This window comes from Convolutriloba macropyga, chromosome 4, assembly GCF_964194025.1.
Source record: "Convolutriloba macropyga chromosome 4, txConMacr16.3, whole genome shotgun sequence".
Lineage (NCBI taxonomy): Eukaryota > Metazoa > Xenacoelomorpha > Acoela > Convolutidae > Convolutriloba > Convolutriloba macropyga.
This window is the reverse complement of record NC_134471.1, coordinates 39,461,382-39,486,354: the sequence shown is the minus strand read 5'-3', so window position 1 is coordinate 39,486,354 and position 24,973 is coordinate 39,461,382. Positions and strand designations below refer to the sequence as shown.

Below are 24,973 nucleotides of genomic sequence, written 5' to 3'. Positions count from 1 at the left end.
ACGACCTAACTTCGAAGAGAGCTGAAGTCGAAAGAGAACTCTTAAAGCATGCCTCCATTCTATGCTAGTAAAATCTACCCGTAACACACTCGCAAGCTTTTAAAAAACTTTATTTGTTCCTAAACGTAGAAAACGTTGAAAAATGCTAAAGTAATTCGAAAAGGATGAAAAATCAATACCACTTCATTTTTTTGTGTTTAAGTTCGCAATTATCTCAAAAAACAGATATGACAAAAAAAAATTTGCTCACACAAAACGACTATGAACTTTGAAATCGACATCAAGAAAAGACCCATTGAACAAAACAAGCAAAATTGCACAATTTTGGCTCAAAAACTTTTCGTCACATTTAAGCCTTCCCAAAAATTTTAGCACACTGAGCACAAGAGAAACTGTCATAACCAGCGCTAATGTAACTTAATGGGCCTCACCTGCTATCCCGTTTTGAAACCTCAAAGTACTCAAAAAAATGTCTGAACACATCCTGCAAAAAATATAGTCCAAATGCTTTGGATTGTAAACAAAAGGCGAAAGCTTAAATAATAGCCGTTGAGACAGTGACAGTAGCTACTAAACAGATCATTTGACGTTTCACCGACCAGAAGCAAACTTGAAAAGTCCATTTGGCGAAGAATTTAGGACTAAATGAACTAAGTTCAAATCTATATTTTTGTTTACAGGCTGCACTATTTGTTTCTTCAAATACAATACATTCAGAGCAAACTGTCTGGTTAACAATAGAAACAAAAACTGAAAATATAACCGACTACCACCGGGGGTCTAGAATAATCAAACAGAGCGACACCCCAACTTAATGCCCTTGAGCTTTACATATATATCCAATTTCTGTTGACGAAAAGTCAAATAACTCAAGTTAGCGATGAACAATCAGGAAAAAAAATCGTCCAACAAAAAAATTTGCATTAACACGGCAACAATAATTACTTACCACTTCGCTCGAGAGCAATTAAAAATGTTTTGTCAAGACTCGAAGAATCAGTTTGTTTTAGAAATTCAGATAGGAAGGGCAATACGAATTTGAATGAATATAGAACCCAGACCCCTTCCCGCCGCTCGAGCTATTTATTACATACCGCTAGTTACAAAATGTGTTGTTATATCGAACTTTACTCAGTTAAAAAAATGTCACCTGCACTTGAGGCGTGAAAGTTTAATGTCCATTAAGTTACGGGGTAGAGAGGAGAGGTCGGGGTAGAAGATATTCGAATAAAGAATGAAAGCTCAGGATTATGTGAAGAGAAGAGAAATGAGATAATTGCTAGCTGAACAAACGGTTTAATGATTCCCACCCCAAAAGATGACAACGACGCTTACCCTTGACCTTCTTGTGCGCTCCTTCTTAGCCTTAAAAACAAAACCTTGCAGCTTGTAACAATTTGAAACGCTATAAATTTCAAACCTTTGCGATTTGCAACCTTTCCAACCACAACAAAGTTGCAGGCCATAGAAAATTTTATCGATAACTCTCAACACATGCGAGTGCAAGTCTTAAAATGCCCTAAGTTTGCAATGCCAGACGTGGACTTCTATGAACTTCCGGAGTTTTTTAAACTTGCCGCAATGACTCTTCAGAAGTCAGCTCCGACATTCTGGTTTAAGCATCTACATCCGCGGTGCGGTTTTCGATAAACGCCAGTTTCAAGAATAGTCATGTAACCTATAAAACATAACCGATTATGATCGGGCGATTTGCTCAAACGACTGGCCAGCAGCTAACTCTGGCTTAAGGAGGCTAGCTTTAGCTTAACTGAGGGGGTGCGAGAGCAGGGAGGGAGAAAGTGGATGTGTGTAGGGGGATTCTTAAGTGGTAGGGTGTCAAACTCTAGGAACCGTTTTTCAAACCATGAAAAACTCAAAGTTTTGCTGAATCGAATACTAAGAGACAAGTGGGCCGTACGGCTCTCTCATAGAACTTACTTCCCTCCACGTTTTACCTGTTTATCCCGTTGTTGAGGATAAAAGGTCTGATAGCCAGACGAAAAAACGTTCACAAGAAAAAGTCCGTAATACGAAAAAATGTATTAAAAACATAGCTGGCAGACTGCCAGAAAAACACTGCACTGGCTTTGTAGATCTGCAGTCTCAATAAGATAACGAATAAAAAGACCAAAAAAAAATTCTTTTCCTTCTATTAACTGCTACTAAGATGCTATATTTCGATTAAGAATTAGAACATATTGCTGCTTATATTAGCTGCTCTCAAATAACCGTCAATTAGAGTGATGGAGTTGACCTTTTCACTTTATTGAACTCAAGTAGGCAAAAATCGGTTTGAAAGTGAGGAAGTCATTTTTTCGAGTCAGGTAAGTGACATAAGACCGATAAATATAAAATTAATAACGCGAATGAACAAAAAACGCGCTCTAATAATAGTGAAAAATGACGCCACGCACGAAATTCACTTGAAATTGCATAAATTAATGAAAAAGCAGATAGGAAGTGAGAGTGACTCCATTTGCTCGTAATAAAAAACTTGACGACGAAAAAAAGCATTCAGACAAGTCCTGAACTACAATTCAAAGAATTTTCATTGACTAAACAGAAAAACCAGAACTAGAAAAAATAGGAATTGATTATAAATTGATTTAGAAAAATCAATAACAAGACTAGAAAAAAAAGTCATATTGCCGCAAGTGAAAAATAATCACAAGCGAATTTTTATTCAAACACCATTTTTTTCTGCAAAAAATTAGTGTGAACAAATATCACGCCGCAAAACCACTCTTTTTTGCTCACTTCTTGTTTTGGCGTGACGAAAATCACAAAGCTAATTTGCTTCAAAAATTATGAAAATGCAATAATAGTTTGCTATTGCAGCTATTAGAAAAGACCAGCGGGACTAATACAATTGCTAAAACATAACCGACTAACGTCGGGCGAATTGCTCTCAAACGACCGGCGAGCGGTTGGCTTCGTCAGTAGCTAGCCACGGGTGGGGGGGCGGGGGGCGCCGGGGGCTGATGGGGGGCAACAGCGCGGTGGGGTGTGGAGGAAATAGTGGGGGTTGGGGGTCAACAGGGGGGGGGGGGGGGGTCTCAACCTCTAAGAACCGCCCTTCACACCATAAGTATAAGTCTCCAAAACAGTTTGAGCTGAAACAGAGCTGAAAAGCTCTAAGAGCACTTAATGCCCGCTGGGCGCTACCTGTTTATCCCGTTTTTGAGGACTAAAAGTCAAAAGCGTCACGAAAAATTGGTCAAGCGAAAAATCGCATAAAAAAGACCGACAGGACTAATATAATTGCTACAAACTTCGTTTGAGAGCAATTAAACAATGCTAATCTCTACGCCTGCTTATGGCAGCAAAATTATCCTTAGGCTGTAATTCCGATATCATAAGTACATCACAGGCAGTTCATTTCAATTCTGTTGCCAAAATAGTTAGTGGCACACTCGTCCATGGCCTTCAACAGTGCACGCTGAAATCTATATCATTCAAAAGGCTAAAACACTTATTAAACACAGTGTATTAGAGCAACTCGTAATTTTTCTTTCAACGATTTCAAAAGTTTGCGCAAATTATATTTTGATAACTTATTTCATAGGCTTTAATTTAACCATCTTCACTCAATCAAGAAACATTAGTACTTCACTAATTTTATCAAGAGCAAATACAACTGTCTCGCACACAGAATTGTGTTCTAAATCAATTTTTGTTTGTCTAAAGCTTTTGCTCACAAAAAGTCATTATTTTCCCGATCAGTATAGTGACGTTACTTGAACAAAAGCTACCTTGGAGAGAATACCTAGTGAATTAATATCGGGATTTAATTCATGATTTTTTTTAAATGACCCAATGGAAAATGAATTTTTATCTTGAAGGGACACTACCTAGTGGATGAATATAAGCATTTATTTCATTTTTTTAAAAAAAAAAAACTACTGGAAGAAATAATTGCTTTAGAATGATAGATGTACATAATTCTTCCTACTCTTGATGACAGAGTAAGAGACAATGTTTCAGACAATGTTTCAATTTGCTGCTTTTACCGCAATATTTCCACAAGTTTTAGTTTTGTCGATGCCGATTCTGCAGTATTTCAAGCTAGGACTGATTGAACAGCGTTACTGCTAAACGGGGGTAGGAGATTATGTAATGGAGAATATTAAATGTAATTGAGAATATTAAATGTAATGGAGAATATTAAACGTTTCATTGTTCCGACCCCACTTGCGGGGGGGGGGAGGAACTATATACTCAAATGGGTTTTGTTCAGTCAATTTTGGCCGATCGATATATTCATCGCAGAGAAATATGAGTGGTATCATTAAAAAGCTTGTCCAGCGTAAAATTCAAAATTAAAAAGATTTTTTTTATTTTGGTTTTTTCGAGGAGTTATCGAGGATTGAAGTTTTGTGTGAACAAGGGACATTTGATCACTTTTAGTGTGATTTTTCATCAAATTAAGATATTTTCGATAAAAATAGTATTTCAAATTTAAATTTCTTGCCAAAAAAGAACCCATTTCGTGTTCCTAATAGGCTAAAGGCGATAAAAAAAGATGAGTTCTGGTCTCATAGGGAGCTTCAAAATCAAAAAAATTCGAAATCTATCTGAGAGCTCTTTTTTAATAAAACTTTTCTACTTTTTTTTTTCAAGTCACCTAGAGACAAGTCACTTTTCATATCGAAATTTTGTTAATGAAAAACTTCTTTTACAGTCAAATGAAGCCCAATGAACCAAAAAAAATCGTTTTCAAGGAACTGCTCATGTTTTTCTAATCTTGAGTTTTCGCAATTTTAAATGAAATTTTGAATTTCATTTTGAGGTTTCACTATTTTTTTGGAGTCTTATGGCATGAACTCATTAACTAACAGTGCAATATGCTCCGTAAAGAGATTTAAGTGAGCATATCTAGTTCTTTGAGTGGACAGCTAATGGCTGTTAAGACTTTAAGAATTTAAAAATAATTTTTCGAAAACATTAACCAATCGAAAATTTATTATCGTGAACTGTATGTCATTCTCTGTAATGAGAGCACCCTCTTTTGTCTTAATTTAACCAAATTTGACCTAGTTGGCGGTTTTACCTCTATCTTTTAGTAACATGACTTCAATGATATAAGATTTCGAAAAGTTTTTTCCGTATTATTGGTTACTATTGGTTACGTATTATTATTTGAATTTTTCCGTATTATTGGTTACTTTTTTAATTTTATCACACTATCCTAAAATTGACAGCTCCTATTGGCTTAAAGAAGACGTTCAGTGGATCACAGATAAGTTTTTCAGAGAAAAGCCTATGGTTTCAAATGGTTTCGACCTTTTCTTCTCCCACTTCTCTATTGAATTTTTGGTTTTTGCCTGATTTTGTTGTTGTTTTCATAGTCATAAGACTTGTTGTGATGTCTTATTGATCATTTATGCATTGCAAACATCCCCATGCTCCTTTTGAATCATATTTGAGCGTATTTATTGACTTCCGTTGAAATTTATTGAGTTTAATGACTGTTAAGAATTTAAAAACAATTTTTCGAAAAATTTTTTGAACATTAACCAATCTTTAAATTTTTGTGAGCTGTTAGTCAATCTCAGTCTTGACAGAACCCACTTGCTTTCTACTGAAACTAAAGTAAATTTTGTTTGCGGTTTTATCTTCCAACTATTGATTATATGACTTCAATAACACAAGAATTCAAAATTTAAAAAAATTGGATATTTTCGCATTATTGGTTACTTTTGAAGTCTTATCGCATTATCTAAATACCTTTCTAATCCCATTGGCTTAGAAAAGACATTCAGAGGATCAGAGATAAAGTTTTCAGAGAAAAGCTAATGGTTTAAATGGCTTCGAAATTTTCTTCTCCCACTTTTCTACTGAATTTTGGTTTTCGCCTGTTTTTATTGTTGTTTTCATAGTCTTAAGACTTATTGTGATCTCTTATTGATTATCTATGCATGACAAACATATTTTTCCTGCAATCGTTTTATTTCTGAGCGTAGTTATTGGCCTCCGTTAAAAGCTTTTGTGTTTAATGGCTGTTAAGTTTGGAAAAGAAGTTTTTCGAAATTTTTTTTAACATCAACTGATCCTAAACTTTTCTTCGTGCACTATTAGTCTTAGTACTTGCATGATCCACTTTTAATTCCGGTGCAGCCAAATTAAGTCTGGTTAGCGACTTTCATCTTCTACCTATTCGTTTTAAAACTTCAATGCCACTAGTTTTCATATATTTTTTTAAACTTTCCGTTACTTTTTCTTATTTTTGGATCATTTTGAAATCTTATCACATTATTCTAATACTGATGGTTCTCATTGGTTTAGGGAAGACGTTCAACGGAACATATATAAAGTTTTCAGAGAAGAACTTGTGATTTAAATTGCTTCGACACTTTCTTCTGGCACTTTTCTATTGAATTTTTGGTTGTTACCTGTCTTTGTTGTTGTTTTCATCTTCAATAACTTGTTGTAAGATCTTATTGAACAAATATGATTGGAAAATAAACTTTTTGTCTCGTGGAGGCATAATTTAGCGTATTTAATGGATTCCGTTGAAAGCTAGAAATTAATGGCGTTGATACTACAAGTTTTGTTAAAAATTTCAAGGTTCTAATGTATTTGTTCATATTTGATTTTTTGAAACTGTATTGATAAACAAGAGGAATGCCATTGCTGTTAAAAAATTAATTGAAGATGTAGAATTTTTTAGTGAAAACTTCATTTTCTAATGCCTTCGACACTTTTCTCGCTCAATTTTTTTCTTGAAATTGCTGTTTTTGCCTGTTTTTGTTCTTTAGGTAGCCGTAAATTGCTGACAATTCTCTTAAGCTTGTAATTGAGGATTGAATAAATGATTTTACCCGAATCAGGATTAAAATTTAGGATATACATTTTTAAACATTTTTAGTTTTTGTTCTTCTTTTCGTCAAATTGTAACTTATTTTCATCAATGAGAGGTCACATCCAATTTCTTGTATTCCGAAAAATAACATATCTACTGATATTATTTGTCACCGATGCTTTGTTTGTTGGACAATATGCGTTTTTATAAACGTTTTTTAGTGGTCAGTTTTTCGCTTCCTTTTCTCTTCTTTCAGAACAATCTTGTAGTAACAGATCCCAATGGTTTACAAATGTTGCCCAAATAAACTTATTTAATCTCTCAGTATAATTCCTGCAGCTGAATTCGTAGAAATAAGAATTGAATTAAAAATACATAATATTCAGATAATAGCTAATGATTTTAATGGTAGCAATAGTTTGTGTTTTCGCAAATCGTTTCTAATTTTTTAAGTTTTTCTTTGGTTCGTTTCTAAGTCTTAAACTACCCAAAGACAAGTACATTTGGTTTTGTAGTAACTTCTTAGTAATTTATCATAGATTATTAAGTTAAAAGCTAATGATTTCTAAGACTTTTGAAATTTCTTGTCTACTTTTAAAACTCCAAGAGTCAAATTCGATTTTGAGGAAAAGCTTTTTATGACCCCTAGCAAAATACGTGGCAGTTTTCAAGCAAACTTCCTTTCTGTTATTTGAAGATCGCTTTCTTTTTGAGAAAAAAGTTAGGTAGTTAGATTTTTAATATTTTTAGAATATATAGCTTAGAACGTAAATTAGATTATTTTCAACAAACCCGGCAGATCGTCGAAAAATGGTACCGTTGATCCCCATAACATCAATTGGGATTGAGAAAGACAAAAGAAGAAAACTGATTTTTGTACAAATAAAGTTTTAAAAAGCGAACTTTTAAATTTCATTTCGTAATGAGACATACTCCTGTTCCTTAATGAGATCATACAGGGGTCAGTAAAAATACCAATAAGCATTCCAGATAGTCACTCGGACCTATAGTAACAAATTCAAATAGAGGGCTTCTAGGATTGGCTTAACCCTCTTATATTTTTTTATTACGTATTTCATGACTGCATTCATTTTAGATTGCTTTGCTGAGTATCTGCTGTTCACAAGCAATTTGAGTAGAAAGAGCAAAAAAACTAGCCTAGCGAAGCAAAAAAAATCATGCAAAATGGCGAAACGCCGGCGAAAACAGGTAAAGCGAAACAAACTTTTGTTTGACAGCAGGAAACAGCCGCAAGACTACGGAATCGACTTGAACTTAAATTTACCTAACACCCTAGCTAGCCAACCATGAACTGACAAAAACTTATCTTCATTAAACCAATCAATTTGAAACAAAAAGCGGAGGAATCAGATTTTCAGGGAAATAATATTCATTGGAAAATTTTCATCAGATTTAAATAAGTTTAACAAGCGAATATCAATTGATGGGAAAACAAACAACAATACATAATTCCAAAGAAGAAAAGCCGGGCAAAAAGTAGAATTAAAGGACAAACTTTTTATTAATACTCTTCTAAAATTACGAAGTCTCAACAGCTGTCTTCAGCAACAATTGAGAAACAGTTCCAAATTACACATCAAGCACCTACACACCCAACAGCTCTGGAAATCACTTAAAACATGAGCAAGGAATAAAAACAGCAAAAACAATCGGCATTTAAAACGGAAATTTTTGTGTTTTTCAAATTCAGCTATGTCGCTAACTTTTGAGGTGTTCTGAATTAATTTTTGTTGGTCGGAAGCTTTTGTTTACAAAAACTCATTTATCTCCCAATCAGTATATTGACTTGGACAACAGCTAATTTAAAAAAACACTACATTGAGAATGAATATCAGCACTTAATTCAATTTTTCTTTTGAAAAACATAACCGACTGAACGTCGAAAGAATTGCTCTCGCATGACTAGTGGGAGCCCTAATCAATTGCAACCAGCTTCAGTCGGGGGAGCCTAAATGTGACTGAGAAGTTCAGTAGTGGGCTTCAAATAACCATGTTAGAGGTTAATATATACCACTATCAAGATTTAAAGTGAAAAATGGCACCAGTATCGGCACACTTTTCAATTGACTTTGAGTATTAAATTGCCGCCAATTGAGTTTAGCTGCTTGAAATTGTATTTAAATCAAGCAAAAAGTCAAGTGCTTAAAAGTCACTCGAAAAGTCAAAACGGTCAAGCGAAAAATTTGCATAAAAAAGATACACACGTTTACAAAAATTGCTTCTCTACGAGCGCAATTAAAAATGGCCCACTGGAAAAAATAATTTTTAGAATGCTAGATGTACAAAATTCCTAATCTTGATGACCAAACACAAGAACAATTGTTTTAAGTTGTTGCTTTTAACGCAATATCTCCACAAGGTTTAGTTTAGCCAATTCAGCAGTGTTTCACGCTAGGAGTGCTTGACCACTGTTAATGATGAACTTTTTGTCTAAAATGTTATGGAGAATATTAAACGTTTTATCTATTTTTAAAACCCCAATAGAGTCGAATTCCTTTTCGAGGAAAAGCATTTATGACCAAATTCATTCGATTTTTGAAGCCAAATACGTGGCAGTTTTCAATCAACCTTCTTTTCTGTTCTATAGATTTTAATTATTTATTCAACTTTTAATAAATTGATGATTTACAGTTTTCCAGCGTAATTTAGTTTATTGTCAACAAACCTGGCAGATCGTCGGAAAAGGGCGCCATTGATCCACACAACACCGATTGGGATTGAAACAGACAAAAAAGAAAACTGGCTTTTGTACAAAGACATTTTTAAAAGACGAACTTTAGTTCACTTCGGAGTCAGCCATACTCCTGTTGTTTAATGAGAAGATACAGTGGCCAGTATCAAAACCAATAAGCATTATAGATGATAATTAGACTTACAGGAACAAAGTTCAAGCAATGGGCATCTAAAATTGGGCTTTATAAGTTTATCCCGTTTTTGATTTTGATTTCGTATTTCATGACACTGAACAACTAATTTCGACCATACATATGCTGCAAAAACGTGTACACGAATACAAAAATTGCTAGAAGAGATTAAAATAAGACAAAATGTTATAAACAGCTGAAAATTAAGGTGTACGATTTTGTTCAGATGGCCCAAATGCCTCCAAACACTATCAATAGTTGTAAACATAGCCGGCAAATTACCCGAAATTAGCCGCCGTTGAGGCACTTGCACATCGGGATTCATCCAAAAAAGAAAGCTTTTTTCTACATGTTCCAATTTGGTGTGCAGTTTCAGTTGGATTCTAAAACTATAATTAATTCAGCTTTTACACAGAACGCTATTAATCTTAATACAAATGTCAGATAGCAATGGCTCTACTGAACTTTGGTGACCTAAACAACTATGAGTTAATGACTGTGCTTTATCGGTTTATCATCCCGTTTCTTTTGATTTTGCTCCTTCGACATTGACCGTACTCACTACATTCAGTAACTCAATGAGTTTAAGAATTTAAAATCCTTTCATTTGTAACTGTAATTGAGGTAAGTCAAGAGTCAAAAGTGATATTCGTGCCCTATGTAAAACGAAAAACGTGATCAAAAGGTAAAGCGAATGAAAAAGGAGAGCTTCTAAATAACAGCCATTGAGAGGCTTACGGCGGCCATTGATCATTCAGAGAAATACCTTTGACTGAAGAAGTTGGAGTTAAAACTAAAAACTGCTTTGCAAAAGCCGCACGCGATGAATAAATTTGCCTGGCTTACTTTTTTCACACCTACTTTTCACGCTCTCGCTCTCTCTCTCTCTCTCGCTCTCAAAAAAAACGATATGAACAGAAAACCACTCTCTCTTCTCTCTGCTCTTCAATTCGTTCAACCGTTTGACCCTAACACTTAGTTTTCACAAGCGGCATTGATTTTTAAAGCCTGTTTTAAATACACTCCAAAATTGTCGATAAAAAAGGCGCTCCACCAATACTCTTCTTCGAGTTCGTAGAAATAGGGGCGCTATTATAGCCGGCTAAGATGAGGCCATTAATAAATTCACCGGAATTAATAAATAATAAACATAGCCGGCAGATTGCCGGAATAGCTGCGAAAGAATAGACCTGCGTGCCATATAAGAGATAGAAACAGATACAGATCTAAATTGAAAAAAATCGACGCCGCTCAAAAAACTAGGCTAAAAAACATTCGGCGATAAATCAATAAAGCTTGTTAAAATTCATTCCACAGTACCCTCGTATTAGGGACCTGTACTGCACAAATGAGTTCCTTTGACCTTAAACAAATTCAAATTAAACTTAAGTTTTAAAGTGCAAAAGTCATTTTATTGAGTGAGGTAAGTCATGTATGATCAAAATCTGATAACTTAAAAACTTTTGCTAAAGCGAGTGAGAAATGACGTCACGCGCGCAAATGCCGTTAGTGAGAGGAAGAAGTCATTCAGAAAATTTGACTTTTCAGCTTTGTGTGAACAAAAAAACGAAAAAAGAGCGTCAGACGACGAAACAAAAAAACATAACACGACAAGTCCTGACGTACAATTCAAAGCATTTTCATTGACTAAACAGAAAAACTAGACCTAGAATGGACTATGAGTGAATTGAGAAAACCATTTTAGAAAAAAAATCAGATAAAAAAATAAGAAAAAACAGAAAATCAATGTCAAAATGCCGCATGTGAACCAAAAAAACCACTAGCGAGAAAAGAAAAATTAATTCAAACAAAAAACTAGGTCTAGAATGAGCTGTGAACGGATTGGGAAAACCATTTAGAAAAAAACCCGATCCAAAAAATCGAAAAAACAGTAAAAATCAGAGTGAAATTGCCGCATGTGAACAAAAAACCACTACCGAGAAACCGAATTTTTGTTCAAACAGCGTTTTCTCACTCTACTTTAACATTAGAGCGAAAAAAATTCACGCCGCAAAACCACTCGCTTTTTCGCTCCATTTCCTGTTTCGGCGTGACCAAAATCACTACTCCAATTTGACTTCAAAAATCATGAAAATGTGTGAACAGATCTTAAAAAAAAAAGACAGCGCCCCAATACAATTCAAATTCTTTGAATTGTAAAAATAGCAGGACAAGTCCTGACGTACAATTCAAAGAATTTTCATTGACTAAACAGAAATAGACCTAGAACGGACTATGAATGGATTGGAATAACCATTTAGAAAAAAATCCGATCCATAAAATCGAAAAAACAGTAAAAAATAGAGCGACAAAAATTCACGCCACAAAACCACTCGCTTTTTCGCTCCATTTCCTGTTTCCGCGTGACCAAAATCACTACTTCAATTTGACTTCAAAAATCATGAAAATGTGTGAACAGATCTTAAAAAAAAGACAGCGCCCCAATACAATTCAAATTCTGTGAATTGTAAAAAAACCAAGAGCACCGCAATATAGCTACGCTCAGCTTACAGCTTCGCAGCTATAATAAATGAATTAATAAATTCAGACAAAAAAATGACGGACTTCTTTGAATTAGTTTTAAGACAATTTTAGGCACCTATCTGATACATGACCAGAACCCCATTGCTGAACATGTAGCGATACCCTTGGCAATATAAGTGAGCCTTGTCAACTTCAAAAATCTCCACCGTAGAGGCAAGATGGAAACTTAACCATAAACAATACAATTTATTCCTAACAAAAATTATCCCTTAACTGTAAATGATAAAGGAACATAAAGGAATATGGGAAAAATTTCCTATATCAGTTCTGTTTATAGAAAAATCTGATTCCAACTTACAGAAGAAGATTCGGAGCGTTTTCTATACTGTTTGGACGCTGATTTAGAAGATGTCGATTCAGTCTTCAGTTCCTCAGTTTTGAGAGGCGGCAACGGAATGGGCTCTCCTTTCTTATGAAAGGATTTCGATTGATCTTTTCTACCAGATGAAGAGGGTAGTGGTTGCTGGTGATGATTGTGGTCTTTAAGTGGTGTTGAGAAAAGCTTTTCGTTCGCACGAGTTGGTTCCTGTTGAACTACTGAACTGGGTCTCTTGTTAAAATTGGATGGCGCTGGTGTTTCTGGCTTAGGTACAGGATTTCTGAAACCATAAGGTATACTTGAGAACAAATCACCAATCATTTCTCATACAAACCAGAGCGAGATAAAACCCGTATCGCACAGGCCCAGACGAGCCTTGAACCATTTCTGATGTAAATACTTCATATACTACAAGTTATAAAAAAAAACTTAAAAGCGCAAATTTCGTAATATCTCGAAATATTTATTTTCGACCGAGGTATCGTAAAATGGGCTTTCATATCATCTCCTGATAATGCAGGTAAACGTTGCCCCTGAAATTCAACTCTGCACAAAACCACTGCTTAAACTAGCAGAAACATAACATAGCTGGCAGATTGCCAAAAAATAGCTGCGATAGCTTTGTAGAGCCTCGAAAAAACAGAAAGAAATTTCTCTTCTTTTAATTAATTGCTGAGGCGTTATATTTTATTTAAGAATCTTTAACTTTTTGATGCTTCTAAGAGCCGCTCTAAAAAAACCTTCATTTAGAATGGCGGTTTTTCTTTCTATTTTTTCGGCAAAAGCAAAAAACGTCATTTTGAATGTGACAGCCTTCTTAGAAGAACATCTTTTAATAGTCAACGAAGCATAAACCAGTAAAAACACGAAATTAAACAAAAAATTGTCAAGTACAAACACGAAATTAAACAAAAAAATGCCAAAAAAACCATTTTAGAAACTTTTTTAAAAGTCCTTATTAAGTAATTTAAACCATTAGCAAGAAAAAACGTAAACATTTGCGCTACAATATCTCAGACAGTAAACATCACATTTCTAGAAACATAAATGAGAGACAAAGTAATAGGAAAAGAGCTGGCAAGATTGAGACATTCCAAATTATTAAACTCTTTGAAAAAAAAAGTAGCATAAATTATATTAAGAAACTCGAGTAAAAATTCTAACAGTTAAACCATAGAACTACTGCATATCAGAAAGCATACAAAACTTTCATAGGCACAAGCAAGACAAAATTTAACAAAAATAACAAATGCAGGAAACAACAAAAACTCAGAAACAACAAAATCAGTAATTTTTGAGGACAAATGGTTTCAAAGCCAAAACATCAATTAAAACTGAACCAAGAAATAGATTCAATCTTGTCCATATAGTGAAACACAACAAAATCTTTCGTAAGTGAAACCAAGATGCCAAAAACCGAAGAGATTAACAAGTAAGGATAAACTTAAAAAAATAACTCCTAAAGTTTTTTGAAAACATGGCCTCAAGGGAAGGAAGCATAACCACTAGCTACTGACTGAAACCTTGGAAAACTATGTTTTTTTTTAATTTCAACTATTCAGATGGTCTATAACACCTGTCATCATTGAGATTAAGTAGCAGGACAATAACAGAACCATTCGGGAATGTAAATCAAAAACAAATCACGGCTATCTAAAAATATCTAACAAAATGACAGGTTCCCAAAGTTATATAATTTGGAGACCACAAACAACTAGAAATACTGGCAAAACTAAAAAACTAGTTTTGACTCCGAAACAAATATAGGCAAATTATTATTGGTGCAATAAAATAAGTTTCATCCAATAGTCCAAAAACAACAGACGGTACGCACAGAGAACACCCAGGAAATGGAAACAAGAAAATCAGAAATCCCTACAACATTCTAAACCTGTACTTCAGAACAAATCTGCAAAAGCCCTTTGAAAAAAATCTTAATCGATCTGTGACGCACCCAATTCCTTTCAAAGACAGTCTAAACAAAAAAGCAAACAAAAAATTTAAATCCAAATGTGCATCATTTAATAGCAAAAAGCAAATTTGCAAATAGCTCGAAATCAGAAGATACATACAATAAACGTTACATAGCCGACAGATTATCGGAATAGCTGCGAAAAAATAGACCTGCGTGCCGTATAATAGAGATAGAAACAGACAGATATTAATTTGAAAAAAAATCGACGCCGCTCAAAAAGCTAAGTAAAAACCATTCAGCAACAAATAAAGCTTTTTAAAAACCATCCCGCAGAATCCTCTTATTAGGGACCTTTACTGCACATATGAGTCCCTTTGACGTTGCACTAATTCAAATTAAAATTAAGTTTTAAAGTGCAAAAGTCATTTTATTGAGTGAGGTAAGTCGCTTGTGGTCAAAATCTAATCACGCAAAAATTTTTTGGTAGAGAGAGTGAAAAATGACGTCACGTGCGTATTAGTGAGAGGAAGAGATAATTCATAAAATTTGACTTTTTCAACTTTGCTGTGTGAACAAAAATAAAACGAAAGAGCGTCAGACGACGAAACAAAAAAAATAGCAGGACAAGTCCTGACGTACAATTTAAAAAATTTTCATTGAATTATCAAAAAACTAGACCAAGAAAGGACTTTGAGAGAATTGGGAAAACCATTACTTAAAAAATCAGATCAAAAAAAATGAAAAAAAAACAATCATTTTCAAAATACCGCAGGTCAACAAAAAACCACCAGCGAGAAATGGAAATTTGGTTCAAACAAAAAACTAGGCCTAGAATGAACTATGAATGGATTGGGAAAACCATAAAGACGAAAAAACCGATCCAAAAAAATCGAAAAAAGTAAAAATTAAAGTGAAATTGCCGCATGTGAACAAAAAAACCACTAGCGAGAAAGCGAATTGTTGTTCAAAAACCGTTTTCTCACTACTTTAAAATTAGAGCGCAAAAATTTCACGCCGCAAAACCACTCGCTTTTTCACTCCACTTCCCGTTTCGGCGTGACCAAAATCACTCCTCCAAAATGAGTTCAAAAATCATGAAAATGTGAGAACATATCTTTGAAAAAAGACAGCGCCCCAATACAATTTCCTTTTTATAGGAAAAAAGTTCTAAGGGTCAGACGAAAAATCGGTCAAGCAAAAAATCACATGCAACAGTATTGATATAATTCCTAACACTTCGTTCAAGCTCAATCAACAAGCAAACAAGTATACAGATCGCCAAAATCACTAGAATAACGCAGTTCAGCCAGAAAACAATCCAAATGACTAAAAAATTGAATTAGATTACAAATACTGGTTAAAAAACGTCAATGAGAACAAAATGGAAAAAATGGCTTAAAATTGCATCTAAAAGTCTAATATTTGTTTCCAACGGTCAAAACAATAACCCAAACGCACTATTACTAGCTAATATAATTAGGACACAAGCTTTTGGCTGAAGTTAAGAGTTAAAACAAAAAAACCGCTCTGAAAGCCGCACGTGATCAAAACATATTTCTCGTTTAGCGCATATTACACCAATTTTTTTTTCGCTCTCTCTATCTCAAAAAGACGCATGAACAGAAAACCACCCTAAATTCGTTCTCTTATTTTGACTTTTGTTCAGCAGATTGACCCAAACTAAAACATCTTCATAACATAAACATTATCGCTTTAGCTTATATGAAGGAGCGTGATGTGAATGCAGCGGGGTGAGGGTGCACCGCAGCGAGGGGTGGTGGGGATCAATTTCTCAGAACCGCCCTTCACACCATACGTAAAAGTCTCCGAAACAGTTTCTGTGAATCGCACACTTGGATACTAGTGAGCTGAAAGGCTCTAAGAGAACTTAATGCCCATTGGGCGCTACCTCCTCATCCAGTTTTGAGGACGAAAAATCTAATGGGTCAGACGAAAAATCGGTCAAGAGAAAAATCACATAAAGACCAACAGGATTATTATATTTGCTACATACATCGTTTGAGAGCAATTAACAATGATTTCCTAAAAAGTCCCTAGTCAATTTTTAAGATAAAACATTTCTTTATAAATCAGCGTTAATGAGTAATAGATTATATCACGCCACAACAGCAGCTGAAGAGCGTCATCAACAAAAGAGTTAAGGAAAGAGAGATAGTGTGAGAGGTAAAACGTGAATGAGAAGGAAAAAGCACACCAGACAGAGAAAGAGAGAGAGATAGCTATTTTCAATGACGAGATTCGATCTGCAACTTTAGTTTTCTAGCCTTGTAAGTAATTAAATCATATAAAAACAAAATCATATAAAAATGAAAGGTGACAAAGAAAAGTTTCGTAGTGAAAACGTTCGAGACCAATTTTTGTCCTGGAGTTCGGCCATGTAACCCATCTGCAAGACTTGAAAACTTTTGTTGGCCAGTAATGATCATTAAAATTGAAAACAATTTCAAATCTGAAGAAAATCTGGCCACAATTCTTGTTATTAATATCTTCAGAACCATTTCATTGTCTCAAGAGACCATTCAGTATCCCTATTTTAAGCTTTAAATAGTTTCAATGACTCAGAAAGATCCATAAACTTGGAACATGATAATACATTTTCTGAAAATCTGAAATTAAATTTTATCAAAAATTTGCTAAAGCTGGAGTCATGAAAATATTTATAACCATTCCTTTAACTCTAGAAACTATGCAACAGCTTATCAACAAACCTTAGAGGAGGTCCCTACATCTAAAAGCTATGCAGTAATCTATAATCAATCCCTAGAGGAGTTCATGTGGCTCTTGAGGCTGAGAAACATAAAAAATACCAAAAGTTCCATAGATCTTGAAAAAATTTGCAGGTTGCATAAAAAACTACAAAAAGTTGTGATAATAAAAATTGAAAACTAATCCATGGCCAAAAACCATTTCTAAAAACTTATTAGCAAACACTAGAAAAACACTAGGTGCCGCAAAAAATCAGAAAAAATCAAAAATATTCAAAAAAACTTGAAAAAATCGCAAATAATTTAAAAATTGCTTAATTCGTGATTTTAAAATATTGATAAACAACCCACTACATCAAACAGCAGCTATGCAATAACCTCATCATACCCTAGAGAACGTTCCTCGGCTCTTGAGACTCGAAAAAACTTTTAAAAAGACAAAAATTTTCAAAAAACTAGAGAAAAATTGAAAGTTTTATTTTAAAAAGTCGCTAAAATTCGTGATATTATCTTCAGAACCATTTCATTGTCTCAAGAGCCTATCCAGTGTCCCAATCTCAAGCCTTAAAAAGTTTCCCTGGCTCAAAGATCCATAGAGTTGTAAAATAATAATTTTTCAAATTTATCAAAAAATTGCTTAAAGCTCGAGTCATTGAAGTAATGAAAACCATTTCATTGAATCTAGAAACTATGAACCAGCTTACTATCAAACTTCGGAGGAGGTCCCTTAACTCCTGGTGCCAGATAAACTCAAAATTTAAAATATTAAAAAAATAGAGCAAATTGCAAATATTTTTTTAAAATGCTAAATTCGTGATAAAAAATTCCTGATAACATTCCATTACATTAGAAACTATGTAGTAGACTATTATCAAACCCTATAGGAGATTACTTGGTTATTGAGGCTGGAAAAACCTAGAAAATGACGAAATATTTGAAAAACTTTGAAAAATTGCTAAAATTTGCGATATTAAGTTGGAAACTATTCCATGGCCAATAAAAATTTTCCAGTAACTTTTTATCAAAACCTAAAGGAGTTCTTTTGGCCCCTGAGGCTGAAAAAACCTGAATAATGACAAAAATGTCACAAAAATTGAAAAAAAACTGCAAGTATTCTTTAAAAAATGCTAAAACTCGTGATGTTTAAATCTTGAAAAACATTAAAATCTTGAAAAACATTCCATTACCACTAGAAACTAGGCGGTAACCTATAATCAAACCCTAGAGAAGAGAGCTTGACACATATTGCTGAAAAACCACAAAAAAAGACAGACATTTTCAAAAAGCTTGAAAATGAAATTTTGAAAAAATTATAAATTTGCGTGTTTTTGTTTGGATTACCAAAACATATAGCTCTTAAATGGTCATAAGAGTACTTCTGTCTTGCAAAAGACCATTATCAACTTTAACCAGCCTCAATTATAGACTGGACCAACAAAAATTTGAAAAATGACAAAAAACCCGAAAAAGTGCAACATTTTGGGCTCAAGAACTAAAAATGACCGTTTAAAGTTAAACTACGGCCTTCATAGTAGCTTCACAGCACTGAGCACTTGAAGGACTGCTAAACGCGGCTAAGGCCTCTAATAAAAACTAATGCCCGCTGGGCGTTACCTGTTTATCCCGTTTTTAAGGACGAAAAGTCAAATGGGTCAGATGAAAAATCGGTCAAGCGAAAAATCGCATAAAAATAAAGACCAACAGGACTAATATAATTGCTACAAACTTCGTTTGAGAGCAATTAAAAACAGAATTTGCCGATTTAAAAAATAGATCTCCATTGCTCCTTTTCGAGGACAGCGCTCCAATACGAACAAAAACCGACTAACGTCGAGTAAATTGCCCAGGAATGAGAGGCGGCGTAATTTAAATTAAAGGTTGTACCCCAGATAAATTTGTTCATGGGCGCTAAATTTTTGTTTACGGGTGATACAAAATGTTGTTTCCTATGCTACAATCACTTTTAATTTAACAACAATCCTTATTTCGGAGTGAGAGCAATTGAGATCACTCAAAAATGAAAAAGAGAATAGTAAAAAAAGTAATTTGAGAAGTCAAAGAAAGCTCTAAAACAATAGCACAAAAAAGATCAAGCGAAGATTTTGCATTTAAAAAGTCAAAGTTTACAACAATTGCTTCAAACTTCGTTCAAGCGCAAGTCAAAAAATTCAATAAACTGAATTGTAAAAAAAACAAAAAGAAGACCAATATTAGCCCGCTATAGCAGCTATTCAAACTATTTTTGCATGAAATTCAAAGATTAAATGTATCAAATATTACACAAAGAATCAGAATAACAGGTTAAAATAGAATATTTAAGGTTAAGTCTTCACAAAAATTCAAAAACCAACTGTTTCAAATATGAAAACATGAACATAACCGACTAACGTCGGAGCGAATTGCTCTCAAACGACCGGCGAGAGGTTGGCTTCGTCAGTAGTTAGCTACGATTTAGTGAGGCTAGCCCTTCACACCATAAGTATAAGTCTCCAAAATAGTTTCTGCGAATCACATACTTTGAGACTAGTGAGCTGAAAGGCTCTAAGAGAACTTAATGCACGCTGGGCGTAATTTTTTATCCCTATTTTGAGTACGAAAAGTTGAATGGGTCACACAAACAATCGGTCAAGCGAAAAATCGCATAAAAAAGACCAACAGGACTAATATAATTGCCTCAAACTTCGTTTGAGAGCAATTAACAAGGGACTCTAATGCAGGTACGTTTTGAGAATTAAAAGCACTTCACATCTATCAAGAATTGAATTCAAATCAAGATATAGAATTCCAAACAGAAAATAGCCCTGATTGAGCCCCATCACATTCAATGGACTTCAAAGAGGTAAGCGCAACAAAAAGATGGAAGTCAACAGCCTGTTTTTATAAAAATTCACACGAATAGAACAACCGGCCTTTCGACTAGAAACTGATACCACAGAAACTTGTCTATCGGAAGAACCTAAAAAGATTTTTTAGTTTTCAATATTCTAAGCGCGTTTGAGTTTACAAACGGTGCATTAACTTATATCGCTAATGAAATGAAGCATCCTGAGGAAGCGTGCACAACGTGTTATCAAAAATTTACAAACATAGCCGGCAGATTGTCAGACAATAGATGCAATATTTTTATAGACCTGCAGTTTAATAACGCCAATAAAAAAATTTGTGCCCTAAGAGAAACATTTTGTACCTAATGGCGGAGATTTCGCATATTGATGTAGTCTAAATACCTTCCTTAAAAGTAAGCAAAGATTCGTTTGAAACTCCAGAAAGTAATTTGCGAGAGGTCTCTAAAATTATCCGCGCAAATCAACAAAAAACCTCGCTTCAATAAGACAGAAAACTGGCGTCACGCAATGAAATTGCATCAACAAAGGAAACAAAAAACAAGTGGGCGACATTTGAGGTGAGCGTGACATCTCCGGCTGTCATCTTGATGAAATAAAAACACAGCAGGGCAAGTCATGAAGAATGATCGATAGAATTAAATGAAAAACTTAAAGAGCGTAACCTGACCAGGTAACCAATTGAACATTTATGAATGCAACAAAGAGATTCAAACTAGAGAAAAATAAAACATAACCGACTAACCTCGGGCGAATTGCTGTCAAACAACCGGCGAGCGGTTGGCTTTGTAAACAGCTAGCCACGGTTTAGTGACCTCAGGGCGCTACCTGTTTATCCCGTTTCTGAATACGAAAGTCAAATGAGTCAGACAAAAAATCAGCCAAGCAAAAAATTGCATAAAAGAAATACAGGAATAATATATTTGCTACAAATTGCTTTTGAGAGCAATTAACAACGGTTTCCTAAAAGTGCCTGTTAGATCATTCATTGATGAGGATTAGAGATGGTGACATTACGCCACATAACAGCAGCTGAAGTGCGGAATCAACAAGAGAGAGAGAGAGAGTGAGAGAGATAAAACGTGAACGAGAAAAAGAAGGAAAGAAACCCCAACCGAAAGAGAGAAGGAGACAGGAATATCTTCCATGATTGGATTCAACACTGCAACTTCTAGTTTTCTAACCTTGATAATAAATCATTTAGAAAAAAAAACTGAACAACGCAAAATTAAAGTTTTCAACTTGGCAATAAAAAACAAAAGCCATTTTTTTCTCGAAATTTCTGTCAAGTAACCCATCTCCGAGACTTGAAAAACTTCGTTGGCCAGTAATGGTCTTTAAACTCAGAAAAGGACAAATATTGAAAAAACTTGGAAATTGCAACATTTAACAAAATTTTGCTAAAATTCAAGACATTAATATCTTAAGAAAGATTTCTTTGTCTCAAGAGACTATCCAGTATCCCTGTTTCAAGTCTTAAATAGTTTCACTGTCTCATAAAGATCCATACGCTTGTAACATAAAAATTTTCCAAAAATTTGAAAAGTTTAATATTTATTCAAATAGTACTCGGCGTCATAAAAAATGTTGATCACAATCCAATTAACATCCTAGAAACTATGCAGCAGCTTATTATCAAACCTCGGTGGAGGTTGCCGGAAAAAATTCAAAAACATGAAAAAAAATCGCAAATATTTTAAAAAATTGCTTAAATTTGAAATATTAAAAACTTTAAGAAACATTCCATTACATCTATAAACTATGCAGTAAAATATTATCAAACCCTAGAGGAAATTCCGTGGTTCTTGAGGCTAGAAAAACCTAAAAAAAGACAAAAAATGTTAAAAAACTTTTTAAAAAATTGCAAGTTTTATAAAAAAAATTGCTTAAACTTGTAATATTAAAAAGTTGAAAATTAATCCATCACCAACAAAAGTTTTCGAGTAAATTACTATCAAACCCTAACGAAGGCTTATTTGATTCTTCAAAAAATCTGAATAATGACAATCAATGTTAAAAAATTGGAAAAAAAATGGCAAAAAATATCAAAAAAATATGTTAACATTCGTGATGTTAAAATCTTCCAAGACATGCCATTTAATCTAAGAATTATTCAGTAACATAATTTAAAACCTTAGAGGAGGTTCCTTGACACGCAGGGCTAATAAAAACAAAAATTATCAAAAATTTTCAAAAAGCTTGAAAAAAATCGCAAAATAGTAAAAAATTTGCGTTTTGAGCTATTCGCCAGTAGCTAGCCATGGGAAGGGCGGCGGGGGTGCACCGGGGGCTGATTGAGAGGGGGGACATTGGGATGGGGGGGCAACAGCGTGGTGGAGGGTGGGGGCAATAGGGGGAGGGGGTCAACAGTATGGGTGTCTTCAACCTCTAAGAACCGCCCTTCACACCATAAGTATAATTATAAGTCTCCAAACCAGTTTGCACTGAAAGGCTCTAATAGCACTTAACGCCCGCTGGGCGCTACCTGTTTATCCCGTTTTTGAGGACGAAAAGTCAAAAGCGTCAGACGAAAAATCGGTCAAGCGAAAAATCGCATGAAAAAAGACCGACAGGACTAATATAATTTCTACAAACTTCGTTTGAGAGCAATTAAACATTAACATTAGATAATTTTAGGACCGGCGTGTTAAATAGAAAACTTTTCTGCAAAAAAGAGGGAGCAAATATTATGGCCTATAGAACAAACACTACATGACAAAAGCGGAGGCAGGCAAAATCAAACCAACTAAAGTCGAAAAAATTGCTCTCCAACGATATGCGGGGCAATTTACTTGAGAGGGCTGTAGACTAGATAAATCTTATGGTAGCAAAAATGCAACTACGGAGGGATTCATGCCCCCGGCCTCCGGCATGCTTGACTGAAGTATTAAACTTGACTGAAGTTTTGACCATTTGGCTATCAGGCCCTTGTAAGACCCTATCTCACAATCGCTTTTGTTTTAGCAACAGATTATTTCTGAATGAGAGCAATTTAGATCACACAAAAACTAAGACTTCAAGCGTAAAAAAGGACTCAAGAAGTCAAGCAAAAATTTTGAAAGACGACAAAAAAAGAACACTAAACTTATAAAAAAAATACTACAAAAGTTGCCACAATTCTTTAAACTTAAGTCCACAAAACCATTTATATGCTTTTAAAATCTGTCCATTAAAGAACTCGCAAGCAAACAAATTTGACCTCTAAAAATTGTTTGCTTGCGAGCATTTTAATGAATAGATTTTAAAAGCACATAAATGGTTTTGACTTGAGTTTCAAGATTGCTGGCAACTTTTGTAGTAATTTTTGATAATTTTGTTTTTTTTTAAATCTTGTTTTTGCTTCTGTTTTTCTCTTATGTGCCCAACCACTGTGTTACTAGTCTGCCATTAAGCTTTTCTGAAGATTTTGACAAGACAAAATCTGTCTGAATTTGCTGAGTATGTTAAGTTGTTGTGATCTTCACGTTTATCCGGCATTATTAAAATATTTTAGAAAGTGTTTCTCTTGGTTTTGAATTAATTAAAACTTTTGATTTAATTCTTGGTTTTAATTCAAAACCCAGCGAAACACTATTTCTAAAATATTTCTAACAACGCCGGTTAAACGTGAACATCACAACAACTTCAACATACTCAGCAAATGAAAGACTAATAAAACCAGGTGAGTGACTCTCTTGAAATTTATAATTTTAATGCGAATTTGTTATTTTTTTATACATGTCTTAAGTCTGCGAAACGAAACTTCAGATTTGTCGAAACCAATTGAACATTATGAGTGCAACAAATGGATTCTAACTAGAGAAAAATAAAACACTCGAATTAGATATTTTTAGCACCAGCGTGTTAAATAGAAAACTTTTCTGCAAAAAAAGAGGGAACAAAGATTATGGCCTATAGAACAAACACTACTTGACAATTTACGGAAAAGCTGAGGCAGGCAAAATCAAACCAACTAAAGCCGAGAAAATTGCTCTCCAACGACATGCTATGCGGGGCAATTTAATTGAGAGGGCTGTAGACTAGATAAATCTTATGGTAGCAAAAATGCAACTACGGAGGGATTCATGCCCCCGGCCTCCGGCATGCTTGACTGAAGTATTAAGCTTGACTGAAGTTTTGACCATTCGGCTATCAGGCCCTTGTAAGACCCTATCTCACAATCGCATTTGTTTTAGCAACAGATTGATTCTGAATGAGAGCAATTTAGATCACACAAAAACTAAGACTTCAAGCGTAAAAAAAGACTCAAGAAGTCAAACAAAAATTTTGAAAGACGACAAAAAAAAGGAAAACTAAATTTATCAAAAAGTACTACAAAAGTTGTCACAATTCTTGAAACGTAAGTCCACAAAACGATTTATATGCTTTTAAAACCTGTCCATTAAAGAACTCGCAAGCAAACAAATTTGACCACTAAAAATTTTTTGCTTGCGAGCATTTTAATGAATAGATTGTAAAAGCACATAAATGGTTTTGACTTGAGTTTCAAGAATACTGGCAACTTCTGTAGTAATTTTTGATAATTTTGTTTTTTTTATCTCGTTTTGGCTTCTGTTTTTCTCTTATGTGCCCAACCATTGTGTTACTAGTCTGCCAATAAGCTTTTCTGAAGATTTTGACAAGACAAAATCTGTCTGAATTTGCTGAGTATGTTAAGTTGTTGTGATCTTCACGTTTATCCGGCGTTATTAGAAATATTTTAGAAAGTGTTTCTCTTGGTTTTGAATTAATTAAAACTTTTGAACTAATTCTTGGTTTTATTTCAAAACCAAGCGAGATACTATTTCTAAAATATTTCTAACAACGCCGGATAACCGTGAACATCACAACAACTTCAACATACTCAGCAAATGAAAGACTACTAAAACCAGGTCAGTGACTCTCTTGAAATTTATAATTTTAATGATAATTTGTTATTTTTGTATCCATGTCTTAAGTC

The 24,973-nt window shown here is 34.3% G+C and overlaps 1 protein-coding gene across 5 annotated transcripts in view; it reads right to left on the bottom strand.

Moving 5' to 3' along the window:
- Nucleotides 1-24,973, bottom strand: part of LOC142337661 (uncharacterized) — a 50,874-nt gene that overhangs the window by 16,037 nt on the left and 9,864 nt on the right. For 4 of the 5 annotated variants that reach the window (XM_075387069.1, XM_075387072.1, XM_075387073.1 and 1 more), the window contains 2 exons: nt 12,530-12,830; nt 1,336-1,365 (listed from right to left, as the gene is read on the bottom strand). In XM_075387069.1, the coding sequence (XP_075243184.1) occupies nt 1,336-1,365; nt 12,530-12,830 (331 nt within the window). The remainder of the gene's footprint in view (nt 1-1,335; nt 1,366-12,529; nt 12,831-24,973) is intronic. The other variant, XM_075387071.1, reaches the window with a different exon arrangement.